Genomic DNA, 20,736 nt, shown 5'->3' with positions numbered 1-20,736 from the left:
TTTGTATTTCTAGGTTGAATGTTTTGATTGTTGGTTCTGGCAGTAACTCTGTCAGTCTGTATGTTTGTATTTCCAGGTTGAATGTTTTGATCGTTGGTTCTGGCATTAACTCTGTCAGTCTGTATGTTTGTATTTCCAGGTTGAATATTTTGAATGGCTCTGGCAATAACTCTGTATGTTTGTATTCCAGATTGAATGTTTTGATCGTTGGCTCTGGCAGTAACACTGTCAGTCTGTATGCCTATGGTGTCTGTCCTGTCAGCAGATTGTCAGTACCAGATGTCAGTAATGTCCAGGTAAGAGATATCTATTATCATATTGAGTATAATTATAAACCTGCTGTTTCATTATTCTTAAAGTGTATTCTGTTTTCATTGTTGTACTTTTTTATGGCTAGATGATAAAGCAAAACAGATGTATAGATTGCCATTCTGTCCATATGAATCAAATATTGGTTATAAATACTGTATACAGGGTTATTTTTGCCCCGTGTTATTTTCGCCCTTTTGAACTTGTGAACAATTTTGCCCCGTTTTAAATTTGCCCAGTCATAGTTCTGAATAAGAAATTATGAAGTGTCATTTGAATTCACCCCGTTTTAAATTTGCCCAATCAAGGAGAGGGCGAAAGGGGCGAAAATAAAATGGGGGCAAAAATTTCCCTGTATATAGTATGTTTTACATTCTGTGTTTTTGACCTTTAACCTTTATTGTATATGAGTGATACTAATACATGTATCTTAATTGAGTAAACAAAAGTTTAAACATTGTAATTTTGTGTTTTCATTGTTATATATCTTCAATCTGCAGATAAAGAGAATCCATTCTGCCAGTATCAGTCAGGATCTCCAGAGTTTGTCACTGGTATTAGAACTCCAGAACACACAACAACACAGGAGTTTTTATCTTATGACTGTAAGGTTTTACATTGAACCTTCTCTGAATTCTGAAATAGAAAATGATTTTCTTTATGTAATTTATAGTGGGTTACTGTCGTTTCGCCCCAAAACCAGAATGCCCCATGCATGAGCGCCCTAAAGATTTTTACTGGCGCCCAAGTACAAATATGAACGCCCCAAATTTTAATCACGAGCGCCCCCAACGTATCCACGAGCGCCCCAAATTAGCATTTTGAGCGCCCCAAATAATATTGTCACAGATACTCGTTATGTGATGATTTTATACGTAAGCACGTATAAAAAAAGTTAAATTTTGTTTAAATATTCATTTGTTTGCTTTTCCTTCTTCAAAGAACACTGCCTGGTGTATAATTCTTTTAATTTTCAACTTTTAATTATTTGTGTAATTAAAAAAGTATGTGCACCGCCGTAATCCCAAATATAATTTTGTGACGATGTCTATTATATATGACTTACAGCCAGTATTTTTTTTCTTCTTTTTAAGGAAAACTACATGTAGCTGCAGATTTGTATAATGTCGTCGAAAGACCAGAATTACGGTTTATATTAACTTTTTTTTTTTTTACTTTGTTTCAAATGAATCGGGTACCTGAAATTGTTTACTGTGTATACACAGACTGCATATCCACTGATCTAGTGACAGGTGTGTAATGTTATGTGGAATTACATAAAATTACATAACCAGGTATACACAATAATCAAGGAAAACACGGCACGTGCACTATACAAACCTATAATTGAATCATGGATATACTGAGATTTTGAACTTCAGCATTAAAAATTAGTAACAATTTAATAGATAGATGACGTTGGATTGATTGAATTACAAATAATTTTTAGTATCATTAACATTTTTGTCGTAATTTAATCTGTGAGAATTTATTACTGACAGATTGTAAATATAATTCATAACTTTTATTTACAAACTATGTAGAGGATTTAAAAAGTAAAGTTGGTACCTTGGATAAATTACGAATTTAAAGGAAAAAAGTAGAAGACCACATCTTTCGAAAGAATGAATGAACATGTGTGTATATAAATATATGACAGTCTTTAGTTACTGCAGAAGTACACAGAGTTCAAGTATTTTCTCTTTAATGTGAAGATCCTTCTTATTAGCACTGAATAAATCAAAATTTGAAAAAAAAGCAAAATAACAAATTGCGGTTCCGGTATCTGTACATGTACGTATAAACATGGACATTTTTTAAGTACGTTTACATTCAGTTCATATTGCTAGTTTACAATTCTTGTGCAACGTCGTAAAATTTGAGACACTCTTGATGAATATAATTTGGGGCGCTCGTGAATTGTAATTTGTTCATATCAGTTTATTTTTGTTCAAAATCAAATTGTGTAATAAAACATGCAATAAAAAAAATAATTTCGTTCTTTACTAGTTTATATAATTTGGGGCGCTCAAAATGCTAATTTGGGGCGCTCGTGAAATACCTTCGGGGCGCTCGTGATTAAAATTTGGGGTGTTCATATTTATACTTGGGCGCCGTTAAAAATCTTTGGGGCGCTCATGCATGGGGCGTTAAGGTTTTGGGGCGCAGTGACTAGCACCCAATTTATAGTATGTAATTAGTACTTTTTGGCCAATTTCTCATGACAATTTACAATCACTGAACAGCACTTTCTTTAAAATATACACTTTGTGGTTTTTGTCAGAGTGCAGAAAAGTCAATGTAGAAAACAAAGACATGTAATATCATTTTTTTTTCAGTTTGACACAAAGTTAATTGCATCAAGGCATAAAGAAATGAGGATCATGGCTCTGAAGTTTGGACAAGTTTTGACACTAACAGAGGTCTGAAATTATACAATCATTTTTACCAAAGCAATCAAAATAATTGTAGTTCATATGAAGGATCAAGGCATTCCATGTATGTCTGTGTATACATCTACATGTAGATTACATTTTAAGCATCTTTAATGGAGACAGTCTGCAATGGAGACAGTTTGCACTCTCTTTCTCGTTCAAAACTTACCCAAGTTGTTGTAAAGAAGCATTCTTTTTACAATGGAGGTCTTAGTAAATATGAATATTTTAAGAGAATGTTACAAGTTTTCTTTTGTTTTTTTTCATCCCTACAATCCATAGTTCTTACTTGATATAGATATCATTTGTCAAGATGAGCTTCCTAATCCCTGATTAGCTGTGCTTGTTCTTTCAGTACTTACAGTCCACGGTTCAGCAGATGTCTGAGGCATGGGAGGACATCTTAATGGAAATGGATTCCAAGCTTCTCAAGTTTGCTGAGGACAAAAAGGTAAGATATCTATACACAGGAAAAAAGGGTCAGATGTCTAAACACAGGACAAAAAGGTCAAATATCAGATATCTAAACACATGACAAAAAGGTCAGATATCAAATATCTATACACAAGAAAAAGGTCAGATATCAAATATTTATATACAGGACATAAAGGTAAGATATCAGATATCTATACACAGGACAAAAAGGTCAGATCTCAGACATTTCTACACAGGACATAAAGGTAAGATATCAGATATCTATACACAGGACAAAAAGGTCAGATCTCAGACATTTCTACACAGGACATAAAGGTAAGATATCAGATATCTATACACAGGACAAAAAGGTCAGATCTCAGATCTATGCACAGGACATAAAGGTAAGATATCAGATATCTATACACAGGACAAAATGGTCGGATCTTAGACATTTCTACACAGGACATAAAGGTAAGATATCAGATATCTATATACAGGACAAAAAGGTCAGATCTCAGACATTTCTACACAGGACATAAAGGTAAGATATCAGATATCTATACATGGGACAAAAAGGTCAGATCTCAGATCTATGCACAGGACACTTAGAGATCATACAAGATCTTACACTGGCACCAAATCTTATTGATATCTTTATACTGCATAGTGCATGGTTTTCAGATAACATAATGGAAAGCTTTAGTTCTTAATTTCAACTGTCTGATTTTCATCAGTCCCATCACATTTGAAAATGATTGAATTATATTAATATTGTACTTCTAAAATTTAGCTCTCTTTCTCTCTCTCTCTGCTTTAAAGGTACAATAAACATGACTGTAAATTTAATCTGCATGGTAATTTTGAAGTTTTTCCTGAACTTGAATTTATTGTAAAATTTAGTAATAAACATGATTTGTCTTTCATTGTCTATTTTGAATTTTTAATTATATTTATCCAATTTTCCTACTACATATAACAAGTGTAGAGGATAGATTTTCAAATTGGACATTCATTTTGCTTATTGGAGGTGGGAATTCTCTCTGTTTATAGGCTGTGGGTACAGGGACGGTCAGTAATGATTTCCTGGAGCTTCTCCTGTTTGGGACCCCAAGGTACTTAAAAATAAAGTTATTCAAATTAAAGAATGAGAATATCATAGCATGATTTATAGACATTCTGATATTGGTACACAAAATTGATATTTGACTTTTATTTTCAGTCCAGAATTACAGACTTTTCTTTTGAATGACCTAACTGGTAAGGTAAGGTTTAGGACAGGAATGACACATCATTTATGTAACAGGTGCCCAGGATCATTTGAATGTAGAAATTTGAAATGTCTACGATATACTGTTTTTAATGAAGTAGGTCACAAGTATGTTCAAAAATATTTTATTATTTGAAAGTGTTGATCTTCAACACAGAAGCACAATTAAATGAAATTTTACAAATTATGATGTATATTTGTATATCATAAACACTGAGGGATCCATAAACACTGTGTTACTGATATAATATTGAATTCAAACTAACTTTTTGTTTACAGGGTTTGCAGAAATTGGGTCACTCCATTGAAACCTCCTACTCCAACATTCAGAAACTAGTGGTCAAACATTTACAGGTGTAAGTTCATCATCAATACAGATAAAATTTGCTTTTAAATAATGCAAGCATTGGATTCTGCAGGACACATTTCACAAAGAAGAGATATAAGATAACAGTAGTCAGGCTTTTAAATAAATTTGAGTGCTGTAGATTGGTTTTAATTTTGCTCTATTTGCGATTTATCATTTTTTCGCGAAATTAAAGCCATCGTGAAGGTTATTATTAGTTTTTAAAAATGTTTAAAGTTTATAAGGAATTTTAATAAATTTCTTGCAGCGTGAAATTAAAACCATCGCAATTGGTACTTTTTGAGATATCGTGAAATTTTAACACTGTGGAATTAAAACAACTTACAGTATCTGAAAAAAAAGTGTCTTTAAAAATACACAAAATATCATGCAAATCCATTGTTTACCTTTCTCAATTTTAAATGTTTATTTCAGTACATTCAATTGATATAAGTGTGCATGTAGAAGAACATCAGTGTTTTGCCTTTTGATCAAGATATCCTTTAGAGCACTTGTTGGGTATAATCCTTTCCCTTTGATTCTGTTTCTCTCTGGTTAATGATTACAGCATTTTACCACATGTATTATAATGTTATTTCAGTGTAAGTCAGGCCATCCTGTACCATCTAGCGGAGTTGAAGGGGATGTCCCTGTGGTATGAGAAGTTTGGGGTGTTAGGTCTGACGACACAGACCATACAGAATGCCATCATGTCTGTGGGCTCGTTTGTTCTCAAGTCCAGCGAACTTCAACAGTAAGTACTAGCTCATGTACATGTATATTTACCATAAATCCCTTTATATCTGCGGCTCCCAGAACTTTATTCTCGTGTAATTATGTGAGATGGTGTGCTCCTGAAAACTTCATTTTTACTTTTATCAATATTCCTCAAGATTACCTGGAGCAAAAACCACAATTCTTTAATATTTTGGATCACTAATAGAGAGTAAATGAATTTCTCACAAAAAATAAGGTATGGCAAAAATTGAGTGATCTACAAGCAGTTATTGATAGAAATAAGTACAAAATCCATTGACACCCAACCAAAACTGCAATCATCTTATGAGGAATTTACTTTTATATTTTTTTCAGGGTTATTGATGACAGTATAAAGAATTTTAAAGCCTTCTTCAGGTGGCTCTATGTAGGTAAGATCATGCAGGGACTGATTACCTTTGTAGAGTGTATTCTTTTTCTTACAATGTAAATGAGGATTTAAAATATATTCAGTTATATATTTATACATTTAATTCAAAAAATTTTATTGGTTACCTTGATACCATGTGCAAAATTAAAATTCAATCTGACATTGACATTTTCAGATTAATAGGCGATATGAATATGCACAAAAATAATTTTTGCAAATAGATGGTCTCACTAATTCAAAATTTGTTCTCTCCAATATATTTATACAGTTATACAGAGAATGTCAAATGAAAAACCCTCAGCAGATCTCATTAAGGTAACTATTTGTTTTACTTCATTGATTTATTAAAAATACCTGGAAAAGTTACCTATTTCTAGCAAGTAAAGAGTATTAATTTGAAGTTACACTGTTGATTTATATGTACTCCAAGATATTTATAAAGATTTTTTTTTTTAATAGATGACACAACATGATATAAATTTTGTAGCAGAATTCCTGAGAGACAACTTTAACCAGTTTACTTTGGTAAGAATGAATATAACTTTATAAAGACTTTTAAACAACTATTTTTGCATTCTGCTTACATTACTGGTAAACCAAAGGAAATTTTCAATACCTTTGATTGTTAAATTCAAGTTACCATTGCTGAAATTGACCTGATCAGAGAAAGATTCTGTACTTTGTAGACCAGCATCATCACTTCTTTTCACTTTATTGCTATCCTTCCCTGGTAATGTGAATTAAATATACAATCCTTTCACGATCGCACAGTTAGTTTCAATTTTATTACTGTTTACTTTAGGATGATGAGGATTCCATATCAGAGTTGATGGTGGACCGAGACAAAAAGCCGAGGTTTAAACTGGAGAAAGTGGGGCAGGTAACAGTGGACTTTTATGCTTTGAAAGAGTCTTTAGTAGATTGTAGCAACTTAAGGTGTACAGTATTTTGTATTTTAGTGTAGTATAGTAAGGCAACTATAAAATTCTTATATTGAATAGAATGTAAATTATTACATGCATATCTATAGCATCAGAGGTTATCAAAAGGTAGGCTGTTCAGTACTCCTCTACAATTTTGCAGTATTTAAAGAAGGAGGACCTCCACTACCCCGCTAACATCTCCAGCAACCCCTGGGTCCAGTTTCAGAGGGGGTGCTTCCTCCTGAAAGGTATACTACTGGCAGAATTAACCCCTCTTTCTCTTTATATACATATGCATAAAAATAGGGAAAGGCATTTGAATGATAAAAGTTCAGTACTATAGAAACATGATTAATCAAAGAAAAGAATAAAAAAGACCTATTTAAAAGAAAAACCTTTCTCTTGTATATACATGTATTTCACTACCAAGTTGCATGAAAAGCAACTGGGAAATACATGTGTAGTAGCTTCAGCATGATGATGATATCAGTGAGTCTTGAATTGATTTTGAATGATAGACATATCAGAAGCAGAGTTACATCCTCCCTTTGTATATTTGTGCTGTTTATTTCAGACAATGAGGTGCTGTATCCCGTACAGAACACTAAGTCCCTGGTCCAGTTACAGGAAACTCTAGACAGCTCCATCAATGCTGCCCTCTGTCAGCCTTCAGTGAGTAAAAACCTAACTTCATAGATACTGAATATTATTTATATTTTAAGGTTCATTGACCCGATGGTAAGGGAGATAAATTGAACTAGGAAAAAACTAAATTTAAACTAGTCATTTCTTAATACATGTACATTGTTTTACGAAAATTTTGTCATGCAATCTTAGTTTACACTTCATGTGTTAAACAACATCACACAAGAATGATATTTCAATGTTAATAGTTCCTTCATATGATAATAATGAAGTACATGTACAGTGTTCTATTGGTTGTGTGGTTTTCTTTCAGACAGTCATTGGTCAAGCCATGAGATGCCTTTCTTGTGTGAAGTTGTTTGACTGGTAAATATTAAAAAAATATCAAAAAATTAAATTTTGTTATCTTTAACACAGTGGAAAGCAGAAAAAACTGAGAGATGTTTAGGGATCTAAGATGTCAAGGTTAAAACTCATAAAGAAAAGGTGGTTGGGACTTCTGCCTCACTGACATATACACATTCTTAATATTCAAAATATTGAAGTTTTAAATACCTCAGTTGGACTGTATTTGTTAAATTATGAAAAACCTTACCCATTTAATTTTCATTATGTGTTATTAGAATGTACATTGACATTTTGAAATTATATTTATACTAAAACTTTTTTTTTCTTTTAAATAGTGATTCCAAAAATGCTGAATTTCCTGTCAAAGTTTTTCAGTAAGTATAAGAACATCACTTTATCAACCAGAAAAGAATAGTTTAACAATACTTGTTTTGTTTCTTGAGTATTTTAAATCATGATCCCCATAGATAGGGTTTTAGCAAAATTGGGGTATGTGGTTTTAGTATAAATAGGGATGTATTGGGCAATTTTCAAAAATCTAATAAAAACCTTATTACAGTTCATTAAACTTTGACATTGGTCAAGCCATGTCAGCAAAGTATCCTCAGGTAGTGTTGACTCAAATTTGTTTTTATGACAGCAGCCTGGGCAATAATAATTCACAGTATTAGGGATCCTAGAGAAAGGCAAACAAAGTAAACTTTAAAAATGTTCTTTCACAAAACAGCAGGGTCTTTTTAGACATAATCTAGTTTTCATTTGTAGGACACTCTATACTGTAGATTTGTATAATATACACATGTAGTGCAGTCCCTGGAGTCAGGATAGAGCCAAGGCAGGGTTACAAAGTACTAGTCTTCTTCAAGAAGAACAAGGCTATAAAGTTAAATGGTTGGAATTGTACCGGTATATGGCATTTTACTGAATTTAAGGTCTTAACACATTTTCACTTGAATCAGACAGAGCAGTTTGACTCAGGTGTCCACTTTGACCATTTGTCTCTTGTTTTTCCACTGGCTACAGCCTACCACCGAAGGCTATCAACAAAATCCCATCAGTATTTTTATTTGTTCATTTGGAAAAGAAATATGTTCCCAGTGTACTTTAGCTTTAAAATCTTAGAATACTTTAACCTATTCCTATTTAGATATGATTTAAAATAGATATGAATGTTAATGATTTACTTAGTATGTTAATTATTTTTAAAGCAGTTACCAGTATCTATGACAGTATGTGCCTCAAATGATTTAATAAAATTTTTATTATTTGTTGTTCAGATTTACAAATAATGAGAAAAGGAGACTGTACAGTGTGTACACACGTGATGTCTTGCCCTGTGAGGAATGTGTTCTGGTTAGAAGGTCTTCAACTTCCAGCAAGTAAGTTCAGTAGCTTTAATCTGTCAAAGAAGAAGTTTACTTCATGAAGCATTGAGCAGTAGGTAGAGCAGTGTCTGAAGCATAATGCTGTAAAAGAAGTAGATTGTATAAAGGTATTTTAAAAATGCCTGACTCTCTAAGGTGTAATACTGTAAATACTGTAAAATATGTAGACTGAGGTCTATGAAGTACTTGGTACAAAATGCATACATTTATTTCAAAAAATATACTGTAACAAAAAATTGAGACATAAATCAGCTCATACTTATATACTGTTGTTGATTGATATCTGGAGCAAAAAGCTGTCCGTTTTAGTGAGCTTGTGAATTGTGCCCCATGAGAGGTCAGCCTAATAAGTGGATTATTCTCCTTTTGAAGTCCTGAAGACTTGAATTTTTTAAAATTTTCTTTTACAGAATGCATAACATAATACATGTACATAATTATACATGTATATAGTTATAAACATGCTTATAATGAGCATGCTTAATTAAAATGACTTCATGCTTACAGTGAAGTTATTTTTATTCCCTTTTTAAAAAAATATTGTAAATTAAATGGATGTAAGAAATTATGTTTATAACAAGCCAACATTGTTTGTCCCTGGCCCTTTGCTATAGATGTTTTTTACTGTATATAAGTAGAAACACCATACATTAACTTGTTTAATTGTGATATCAGTACATGTATCAATATGTTCATACAGAGCTTACTGATTTTGACAGGGACAGTTGGATGGAGGCAGTTTCTATCAGAGTTGGTGCTTTAAGTCAGAGAGAACATAACAATACCAGCAGCTCATCAGAAGAGGAGGAAAGGTAAGTCTTATAATGGAGGAATGTCTGGTGCAGATGACTTCCTGGACTTATTCTAAGAGGTTGTCTGGGAAAACTAGTACTTGCTGGATCCCTGATAAAGGGAGGTTATTCTTAAGAAAATTTCAGGAATCCATTGGAAATATTGTGTAAAGATGGACATCTGTTATCAGTTATTTTCTTCCGCAAGCATTATAGGCAATTGTATTGCTGTAACAGTACATTGTATATGATCTTTGCCAGTCTTTTCATTCATTGTGGCAATGAATGAAGAAAAACAAAATGGAATAAAATATCAGATTCTGAAAGGTACTAAGAAAGTGCTACATACATCTCTGTTTACCTTGGTCAAGTACGGTATACAAATTAGAGTTATCTCTCTTGTCCTCCCTATCTTAAATCTGAATGCCACGAAGTATAGAAATTGTAAACTATATCTATGGATGCTGAAGAAAATATCACAGCACCGGACCCCGGTATCGTACAAAATATCTGTTTTAAAATCTAAATGTTACTACCTCATTGTAATGTACACTGCTTCCTTTAATTTGATTGAAATATTTTCATAACTGTGAGAGATATTTTGGGCTGAGATGAGCAGAAGATTAGACATGGATGAAAACAAGACTTCTCCTATCTACAGCATCATGGCTAATGTTCTACATGCTTTATTTCTTGATGCTATATGACATTTCTTTGTATGGTACATGTATTCTACAAGGCCTAGAATTATCAAACTTTGTCAGCTGATACATCTTGGTTAGACGGTGTGTCGTGCATTAAAAGTAGGTCGCTCTGACCTTTAATTAAGATGTTATGGCCAAATAGGGAAAAATCCCGTCCATCTCATAATTAGAATGTCATACTATGATCCGTTTTGAAGATGGGCTTATGAAAATAATTTAAAAAGCCACAGCAACGTGGAGTCTTGTGCCAGACTAGGATTTGTCCTACAGTCATACAGATGAATGATTTCTTTAATTTCCCTCCTGATACACATGAATTATGCTCTTCATTTAAAGATTTTTGAATTAGTAAATAACTAACATCCGGTTTTCCAAAATTAAACCAACATTCATCTTTCATAATTCTTTATTTATACTCAAATCACAACATAAAAGCATAACAAAAGTTTAATGTAGTTATAATCCACATCTACTCTTTGAAGAGCTTATTTCCTTGGTAAACGAAAAAAAAAGGCTTAAATCCCTCTCACTCTAAATGCACAAGAACTCTCATTCAAAATCACCTTGAATGTTAAGGGACATAGAGAAAAAAAAAAAATAATGCCCTCTGATTTTCTTGTTTTGAAAAAAAAATCTGCTGAAAAAATAGTCCATTAAAATGTTCAGACACTACAAAAAATGTGCTAGTCTTTTCAAAGCATTACATCATTAAATATTTCTGCTCTAGTGAGCAGACATTTTGAAAGGTAAAGAAGTGGATTGACAAGACATTTGCATAAAAATATTGGAATGCAGTCTAAATGCAGTTTGCATAATCCAGGCAGGTGTTGTTAGTGGTAAAGACTTTGGCTCCCTAGCATTAAGTCACTTCTTTTTCAATTTATCGCATTTCCTATCAATCATTATTTTAATTACGCAATGGCACCCAGTACAGATTATAATGTATCACAATGGAAACATTTTATCTAAATCAGAATTAGGATTGTATTACTGGCCAATAAAATTGTCACAGGACTCTGTTCAGAGCAAGCAATGATAATGTAATCAAATATATTCTTTTTTTTAATGAGCTTATATGCATAGTGTCAATGATACGGTTATTTGCCATACAATGAATTCGGAGAAGAGTCTAGTTTGTGCATGATATAACAACTGAGAAATGTAGCTAAAAGTCCATTTGTAAACTGAGAGAGGATTATACAACATTAATACTCTATTTCTCACATTATTTTTTCCCTTCACATTTTGACACATTCCAACTTTTTTTGCCTTTAAAGTTTTTTTTTTACCAGACAAAAATATGACAAAAAGTATAATTAAAGAACTGATGGAAAGGAATGCATTTAAACTTTTAGAATCAAGAGGCAATTTTGATATTTCCAGTTTCAAATACATGTACATACAGATGCCATACTGTCCTCAATACTTGATGTATCATGAATTACAGAGATTACAAAGCACTATGTAATTATAAAAAAAATCACGAAAAATATACACTGTCTCATCATTAAACTGATGATGATTTAAATGCAATTAACAAGTGCATAAATACTAATATAATAAAAGAAAAAGAAGAAATAAGACCATCATAATGATAAGAAAAAGGACTAAGAGTAAAAATTATGAATTATTCCTTAATTCAAAACATTCACAGCTTCCCAGACAACACTTGACTAGCCAGTTAATGCTAGATACTGAATTAAAACAAAAGAATTAATTGTCACCAGTCATCACATAACTTAGAACAATATGTCCATAATAACAAAATCAAACATAAGAAAATGCAATTCAAGTACATTATCTACACTAAGGAGTTTCTATTGATGATTTTAATAAAATGCCTTAGGATTGAATGAAGGAACATGAGTTCATGGTAAATGATTTCAATCCGATATTATGTTAAGCTTTCATCTATTCCAGTGATGATGTTGACATTTAAGTCAGAGATAGCTGCATTAGATTACCCTTGAGTCTGTTTATGAATTAGACTTTATAAAGGGGAGCTTGGCTAGACACTGTCCTGGTTAAAAGGTTGATGACTAGAGAGTAGCACCATTACAGTCATGTTGGATGGACATTTTGTTACTTGAGCTTTCCCTTTTCTTTTAAAACAAGTCCTCTGTGTTTGGCATGACGTAAATGTCCATTACTGAGAAAATACTTTTTCAGAAACTTTCTTCTGTATGAAGGGTTATGTAACAACTGATCAGTTGTCTGTTTCTGTGTGTCTTTATTGTTTAAATGAAGAACAGAACTGGGATTTTTCAACTGTAGGGCAGTTTGGGATATTGTTTTTGATTGGCTGCCCACTTTTGCTTCCGATTGGCTGGATATCTCAGAGGCTTTTGAATGGATGGTTTTCATTGGTTGATGAGACTGGTTGTGTCTATGGTGCTTATGGTGGTTTACAGTTATTGTTGGTGGCTCCAATGAACCACTGCAGTTGGAATCTGAGAAAAAAAGCAAAATTAATTATACAGTGAAGAAAAACACAAAAGTATAATGAAAAGTTCTTTGCACATATTTATTTAACAACTTTAATATTTTATCCACCTAGTCTCGTTCAACCAGTTCAACCAGACACTCGGCTGTCTCTGCTGGTTGGAAATTTATGGGGACAGCGGAGCGTTTGAACAAGACTATTATCCACCATGTTTCACCATGCTAAAATAGTCCAGTTAAAGACCTTTATTTTATCTCATCAGCTGTTGGTTTTCAAAGGATAACAAAAAATAGGTTTGTGTGATAAATCAATTTTGATTTTATGAACACTAAAAAAATTTTAGGACATGCTTGCATAAAGTTACAGTGGTTTGTTTGCCTTGCCTTTCAAATTTGACTGTAATTCAATAATTGGAGAAGTAGCAGATGTTGCTTGTCATACTTTCTGACATGACCTCTTTGTTGATTGAAAATAAAATCGGATGTTTTTTTGGCAGACTTGGTGTCTTTTATGGTTAAAACACAGATTTATAGCAGGCTATTTAAACTTCACTTTGTGATTATAACTTCATTCATCTCCATTACACACTTCAAGAACTTCCCAAAAGCGAGAGTTTATGAACATGCACTAGAATTTATTTACATTTATTGTCTATTTTACAACTTCCCTTTAGTTCAGCTGAAAGTGGCGACAGGAGTTTTCCTTATGAAAATAAGTCTATATATTTAATGACGTTTTAAAGATTCTTGATTTATTACTTTTTTCAAATTAAAACCCCTACCTGGTGATTCCCAGAATTCCACAGTAATTAATGAATGCATTGCAATCCAGTCTTTTGATTGGAAGAATTTATTACAATCCCACAATGCAACATGTCCAACAGGCAGATTAGAATGCTGTGTATAGGTAATCACTCTGAGAATGCCCTGTTTTCCCCAGAAGTTTTTCTTGGTGTGGACAGGGTCCATTTGATGCAGTTTGGAGACGCTAGGGTACCCATACTTATCGGCAAGGAAAGGGCCATAGGCTATAGGGTGGTAGATATACTGGAGGCCATCTCTACCGACCACGCTGTCCTCTCCAAACTTTGACAGTCTGATGAGGGTTTTCCCGAGGGAGTGAACCCCGCCGATCTTATTTAGGGCGTAGGACAGTCGGAGGGCACTCGTATCGTGCAGGAGTTTGTCTGAGCGACAGCCGATCACCTGGACAAGATGGTGGTTCCTGAATTTGCCGCCATGGTGTTTGTAACCCGGGTAACTGGCGCGAAGTTGTTGAAAGTTTGGTAGCACAACCTGATAAAAGAAACGGTATAAACATTAGAATTGTAATGTATTGTAGCGTACAAGTAAAAGTATGGTCTGTTAATAAAAATAGTTATGCTCTTGGCTATAGGCCTAGTAGACATTAACGTATGGTTATACAGTTGAACCTAAGCATCTCGCACATCAGTATCTCGAATACCATTTGTATGTCAGATGACAGTCTAACTATAAAAACTATTTTTTTCTTTCTGTATCTGTAATCCTCGGATACATGTATCTCAGAAATTCTTTAAAACTTAGTTCATAATTAAATTATTATTTAATGAAAATGATAACTTTATTTTATATTTTTTTTTTTACATTGGAAACTCATAACTGGTTTTAAGGTTTAAGGTTGCATCAAGGATATTTTCCCACAAGTAGAGCCACTCCTATCAGTGTAATCGCGCGGTTAGTGCCAAAATATCCCGGGCTTCTCAAAACATCACGTACAGTTGACTTGATGAGAAATATTAAAGACAGGATCTTTTAAAACAGCTCAATTATTAAAGACTGCCAAAAATTTATTGAATATCTATCTTATCTGGACTTACATCAATATTATTGGTATAAATGTGTCCCATGGGGCGTTTCGTCCTGGGGTTGAATTACAGTGCCACGCGTGCCCAAGTAACAATAGATTTATGTAGATGGCCATATAATTCCCGTCCAAAATCGTGGTAAAGGAGGGTAATTAAGAATGATTAATAAATATTTAATTAACAACGGATATTTGTCTTGTTTATCTTTACATACATTTATACAGGTAAAGAAATGTTTTTCTGTTACCTTGCCAAATACATTTTTGATCGTTCAGATGTAAAATTTATATTTTTCTTAATACAAAGATCAAATGATTATTATATAAAAGACATCTATTCATGCAAGTGAAATATGTTCTACCCCAAGAAATTTGTAAAGCTCAGATTTTTATTCCCTCTGAAGCCTAATCCAACAATTATACTTTACAGCAGGATTTACATTAATATATGTGTTGGTCTCCGGCACAAACAACAAAGGCGTGTGTGGTTTTGATTATCACCCTTAATGTGTTTGAAGTGTATTGTAATGATCGATATCCCTCCTTTTGATAGATTTACAACAACATTTTTGATGTTTCACTTTTTAATCTTTGTAAAATATTTAAGGTAATACTTAAAATGTAAGCTTATTCCCCGTCAAGCGTAAGCACAAAATATTTCCAGATTTCTAAATATGGACTGGGTCATTATTTTTTGTAATAGGTTAAAACGACGGTGATCAAATGAAGATTTTTTTCTGCGGGATACCCGATTAAAAATGAGCCTTAACGGTTAGTCCATGCAAATGAGCTTGGCTTAATTCGGATCTAATGGAACGGAACTTCAAACACCCTGTATATCTTCTGTAAAATTGTAAGATTTTACGAGAGGTTTCGGCAGATTAAGGTGATTTATTCTTAAGAAATGCTAATTCAATCTCGATTATCTCTTTACCCGACTCACAGGATTTTAACGAGCGATGTATATCGCTCCACTCGGACTCAAACTTCGGTAAAATGACCATTTAAAAGCCGTGATATTATTATTGCAATCGGATACAGAGCTTCGAGATATGATCTGCTGTTGCAAAAATGGAAAACTCCTAGATAAACACGGGACAATAGGATGGGGACTATTGGTTAAACCAACAAATGACTTGTGTCTACACGGCCATCTGCCGCGAAGTTGTGTGTGGACCTTAGCAGGCTTCCACAATCCACCGGCCGATTATCCCCTAAATAAATATTAAGGTCTCTTCACATTTCTTATCACCAGTCAAGCTTGTTCATTAGAAAGTAATTAGTTTGGAAAGATTTGTACTTCCGATACGAAGTTAAATATTACCGCGATCTGTTGTCGTTTGTAAATATCGCGAGCGCTCTCTTCTCGATACCCGCGTTACACCGGGGTATCTTTTACAGTTGGAAAAAATGCAGTTCATCGCAGCAGAGAAACTCGGAAATATTTCTGAAAAGATTTGTCAAATTAATTTATTGCAGCTGCAAAGTGTCAGCATTTGTAAGCGATTAGAAATATTTAAACAAAATGTTTTTTGTCTGCGATGGCGAGTAATATCTAACTCAAATTCCATGTTAACCAAGAAAATAAAGTCTATTAACTTCTCTTACCGGCGCTATCAAACCAAAATCGTGTATAAACAACTTTCTATAGAGAGTTTATGAGAAGTTTTCAGAGGGGGCAGTTTTTGGATTTGTCTTTGAAGTCAGCTATTTGGTTGATAAACAGATTCTGTGTCAAACCTCTTGATTTTTTTTAACGGAGAAAATGAATGCGGACATTGTAAACAAAAATCACCCGAGTCGAAAAGATCTTCAAATGTCGACAAAAAGAGAATACGCGTCATGGGGTATAAAAAACTGAGAAAAATCAAGGGCAATTAATATAATATTGAAAAACGGGACCTATATATCCTAATGTCTGAATGAGTGTGAAAATGAAGAAAATGTACTAAAGTTGTGAAATTGTGTAAGGGAAATGGTTTTAAACTAAGGTCATGGTGGTACATGCACTTGAAGTAAGGTTTGTTTACAGAAGCTGTTCACTTTGTTGACAAAATATGTTGAATCAAGATTTGCTATCTGAACAAGAGACAGAGACGGGATATCTACATCAAATGAAGCCACGCTGCACAGACTCCGCGAACCCTTAAAGATAATTCAAAAGATAACAACTTGATAAATTTCATAAAAATAGCCCAGAAGTGTGGCGGATTTGTGAGATGATAATATCGACATCAGATCTCTGCGGGCAGTTTGGGGAGGAAATGCGCACCAAATCCTATGTTGACAAAGTATGACAAAGTAAAGAATATTGGAAGCAGAACCAAGGTGTCTCTGCATGCACGGAGGCATGTGCTGTTGTTCAAACGCTATCTCAGTGGGCCAAGATTACGACAAGCATTCGAGGAACGCCACCACAGGGAAGGGAGTCATGGGTCTGCCATCTTTTTTTAATTTCATTTATCTGTAGATAAATCCCCAAAGAGTCATTTGAAATCCTTTTTCACGAGGATCAGAAGAGATTACACCTAGCTGCACCCGCATTTAAAATTCTTGTTTGTCTAAAAACGTTCCTTTCTTTGTGAGATTACCATACTGTCTTGTTTCCCCCCTTTTCACTTTCTCTGATATTGATAACCGTATTTACATTTTTATAGGGTGCTTCATTAAGATAGACATATTTTTGGCAATAACGAGTCAATATGAATGGAGGACATTCCTACATTCCTCTTTAAAGTACCTCGTTCTAAACTCCCTATTTTTACCCCACTCTTACATGGCTGGTACCTGGCTTTTCAATATGAGTTAATTAGTCGAGGAGTCAACCCTTCAATGTTGACATAGCTCTCTATTCGGAGATCATTGTGGTGTCGATGTCTTTGCCTATTCTGTTTACAATCGCTGAGGATCCCCTATAAGTTGACCGTTAACTTTGGGTCCTAAAACTTGATCAGGTCATCGCAGTTATATTATTGTTCTGTGTATATATTTACACGGCAGGTGTGTAAAATTATAACCAATCAGTGCTCCTTTCTAAAAACAAAGACCCCATTTTTTAACTGTACTTGGTTAGAAACGAAGAAAAAATATTAAGAACCTTCTAATGTCTTTCGATTCACATAACCAGTGTTTTGAAACAAAACCACAAGCATTCCAGTTACATCCTTTGTAAAGTTAATTTATTATCCTTATAATCTACTTAATAAGTGCTAATTAAAAAGGGAAGTCAATATTTAAGGTTACCTTATTTAGCCTCTTGAACTTGTACACAAATATATACTAGTATATTATTCAAACCCGAAAGCAAATATGCGATTTACCGGTATTTATAACCGTTCTCAAAAACCGCAAGCCACATTTAATATAACGTTACCCTACTCTTTTCTTTGACCTTGCACTATAAAAATTAAATGTTATTATGGCGGCGATAAAGATCATAATGAAAGGGTTTTAAAAATCCTTTCCCAATCTGATTCATTAAGCTTCGTTTTATAATGAATTTTTTTCTTGTCAATTGGATTATTAAAATGCATTACAAGTATTTACTCGTGCAATTTTGAGCGATTGAAAAAAGGTAGATTTCTAAATACTGTGCGTTATTATTTAGAGTTTAATTCAAGGAGAAAAGGCTTTTCCTTAATTTTCATTGATTTGCTAGTTTGTTATGGAGTTTTGCTCTCAAATTGTATTGTTGATGTATTAAAAGTGAAATATTTGAAGATTTACTTTCAAGTTGATGCATTTTTTCTGACCAAACAAACATGTATCTTAAAATTCTCTCAACTATTTTCTTGTTCTCCGGAATAGAAAAGATCAGTATACGGGGACCCAAAACAGGCAAATTATTCATTGTATACGAGTAACAAGTTGTAATTTACACGGCCATATAAAACATTTAACCTACTAAATCTGGAGGTTATGGGAAAAATGTGTAAGCCCCTCGTGAGAGCTTTGTACGACCGAACCACATGGTCTTTTTATACGTGGTACTTTATCTTGCAATTTGGAGAAGTCCATGCAACGTATTGCCTCGCTGTAGAGCGTAAATGTACACGGTATTGTCACCCCAGATTTATTTGTAAGAGTATAGTTCGGTGATTTAAGCTTAGACAGCCTCTGGTATCTTCTTTTAATTATGTAGATATGATCTTTTGTGGCGAAATATTGCACTTTGAATTTTAATTCAGTCGTGCACTAAACCAAAAAGTTAATACATTTAGTCTTTTCAAAATGTATGATATGTCTGAAGCCAAGCATGACATTGCATTACCAAGGCTTGTGGAAAAATGTATATTTACGTCCTACTATAAAAGTTTGAAGAAAAAGACAAAAAATTTCCCTCCAAGCAAATTTTATTTGAATCTTCTCAGTATTGGTCATTCAAACTTCAATATTTTTACAAGGCAAGGAAAATGGGAAAATAGGATATCTACGAAAAAGACCAAATTGGTCACATCAATTCAAGGCGATGCCCCCTTTTAAGAAAACAATTGCATTAAACGCTTTTCGTGTTATCAGGGAATCTTCCCACCCAGTAGGGAGGGATAAGTTTACAAACATTGCTCCACGGTTTTTGTCATGAAACTGGTCTTACGTAATCGTTGTTTTACAATTAAAGGTAAAAAAAAATCGTGCCGGGAAAATATTTATTTGTATTTCTCAGTGCATGTGAGCAATGAACTAGAGCAATTAAAATCAGATTTTGTTAGGGAGAGAAGGTTGACATAATGTGAATTCTTTTTTTGAGCAAACAGTAATATTTCAATCAAACATTTTCATTCTATAAAAACGTGTCACGTTTATAGTTGAGCAGTAAAAATTTTTGGCCAGATTTTAAATTTAACTATAAGAAATCGATGCATATTTGTTAACAACATTTGTAGAATTTAATATAACAACAACGAGGTTTTAATATTTTTAGTCATGTGGTTCTAAAATCCCTTACCTTATTAGCAATAACACACAACCACAGGTTAATTAAGAACACCAAGATTTGCTGTTTTGGTCCCATGTCTCTTTTTCACGGCATGGTCGTTTTACTGTCCAGTTTTTAAAACAATGAAAGTCCGTTAAAACAAAAGATCCTAATATTCTCCACCTGTTACATCATTGAGGGTTTCCTGTGTAAGTGTGTCAATTGGTCCACGATAACCAAGATAGAAGAAAAGTCCACTGCCAACCGTCACATTCAGCTTGTCCTATTTAAATATTAAAATCCATGTAGAGAGTTTAGATAGGAAGAAGACGGCCCCGCGACAACACTGATAAATGTATGCCGTGCCGATTACCTGGCAAAGCGATTTTTTTTTCAGACCTTCAAAATCTCTAATACCTCTTTTCCTGTATACGAAAACAAGGTCTAAAACTTTAAATGTACGGGCTGTTCATTTAAATTAGCAAGGTATGAATGAGATCTTAGTGGATGCGTTTTGAATCGATAGCGTTTGGGGGGTTTTGAAAAGGCACACTATCGCGTATCTGGGGGCGCGGCCTTTTTATGCAAAAACCCTCAAAACGGAATCGTTAATTTCTTTAATAACTCCTGTGATATTGGTAAGCTACAGAAAAATACTGTTACGCATGACTGGCAATTTTTTAGTAATTGTTATCCATGATAAAAAGATTTAAGAAACGGTTATGCATTGAATAGAAAAGATTTTTTAAAAAACTGTTAGCATGATAAAAAGAATCTGACAACATTTTACTTATAATAATCATCATAAATCATTAA

General features: G+C 33.5%; 2 protein-coding genes across 2 annotated transcripts in view; one reads left to right on the top strand and one right to left on the bottom strand.

Moving 5' to 3' along the window:
- LOC134246374 (anaphase-promoting complex subunit 4-like) overlaps nucleotides 1-20,736 on the top strand; it is a 31,281-nt gene that overhangs the window by 3,782 nt on the left and 6,763 nt on the right. The window contains exons 7-24 of the mRNA XM_062728734.1: nucleotides 191-296; nucleotides 810-914; nucleotides 2,649-2,732; nucleotides 3,100-3,195; nucleotides 4,212-4,273; nucleotides 4,381-4,423; nucleotides 4,708-4,784; nucleotides 5,376-5,528; nucleotides 5,867-5,922; nucleotides 6,190-6,236; nucleotides 6,381-6,446; nucleotides 6,724-6,801; nucleotides 7,005-7,092; nucleotides 7,419-7,516; nucleotides 7,803-7,855; nucleotides 8,173-8,211; nucleotides 9,115-9,216; nucleotides 9,942-10,034. Coding sequence (XP_062584718.1) covers nucleotides 191-296; nucleotides 810-914; nucleotides 2,649-2,732; nucleotides 3,100-3,195; nucleotides 4,212-4,273; nucleotides 4,381-4,423; nucleotides 4,708-4,784; nucleotides 5,376-5,528; nucleotides 5,867-5,922; nucleotides 6,190-6,236; nucleotides 6,381-6,446; nucleotides 6,724-6,801; nucleotides 7,005-7,092; nucleotides 7,419-7,516; nucleotides 7,803-7,855; nucleotides 8,173-8,211; nucleotides 9,115-9,216; nucleotides 9,942-10,034 — 1,446 coding nt within the window. The remainder of the gene's footprint in view (nucleotides 1-190; nucleotides 297-809; nucleotides 915-2,648; nucleotides 2,733-3,099; nucleotides 3,196-4,211; nucleotides 4,274-4,380; nucleotides 4,424-4,707; nucleotides 4,785-5,375; nucleotides 5,529-5,866; nucleotides 5,923-6,189; nucleotides 6,237-6,380; nucleotides 6,447-6,723; nucleotides 6,802-7,004; nucleotides 7,093-7,418; nucleotides 7,517-7,802; nucleotides 7,856-8,172; nucleotides 8,212-9,114; nucleotides 9,217-9,941; nucleotides 10,035-20,736) is intronic.
- LOC134246373 (uncharacterized) lies at nucleotides 11,106-20,418 on the bottom strand. Its single transcript, XM_062728733.1, has 3 exons — nucleotides 19,951-20,418; nucleotides 13,942-14,455; nucleotides 11,106-13,167 (listed from the first exon to the last, which is right to left on the bottom strand). Exons 1-3 carry the CDS (start codon nucleotides 20,014-20,016, stop codon nucleotides 12,800-12,802), a joined length of 948 nt encoding a protein of 315 aa, XP_062584717.1. The 5' UTR covers nucleotides 20,017-20,418; the 3' UTR covers nucleotides 11,106-12,799.

This window comes from Saccostrea cucullata, unplaced genomic scaffold (assembly GCF_032062105.1).
Source record: "Saccostrea cucullata isolate Sc308-1 unplaced genomic scaffold, CSIRO_AGI_Scuc_v1 ctg22, whole genome shotgun sequence".
Classification (NCBI taxonomy): Eukaryota; Metazoa; Mollusca; class Bivalvia; order Ostreida; family Ostreidae; genus Saccostrea; species Saccostrea cuccullata.
Note: the sequence above shows the minus strand (reverse complement) of the source record. Positions and strands in the feature narration are given on the sequence as shown.

Coding starts and splice junctions, on each gene's coding strand:
- LOC134246373 (XM_062728733.1), bottom strand. CDS start 20,016: ATGGGACCAAAACAGCAAATCTTGGTGTTCTTAATTAACCTGTGGTTG. Junction 14,456..19,950: donor TGTGTGTTATTGCTAATAAG/GTAAGGGATTTT, acceptor TTCTTTTATCAG/GTTGTGCTACCAAACTTTCA. Junction 13,168..13,941: donor GGAATTCTGGGAATCACCAG/GTAGGGGTTTTA, acceptor TTTTTTTCTCAG/ATTCCAACTGCAGTGGTTCA.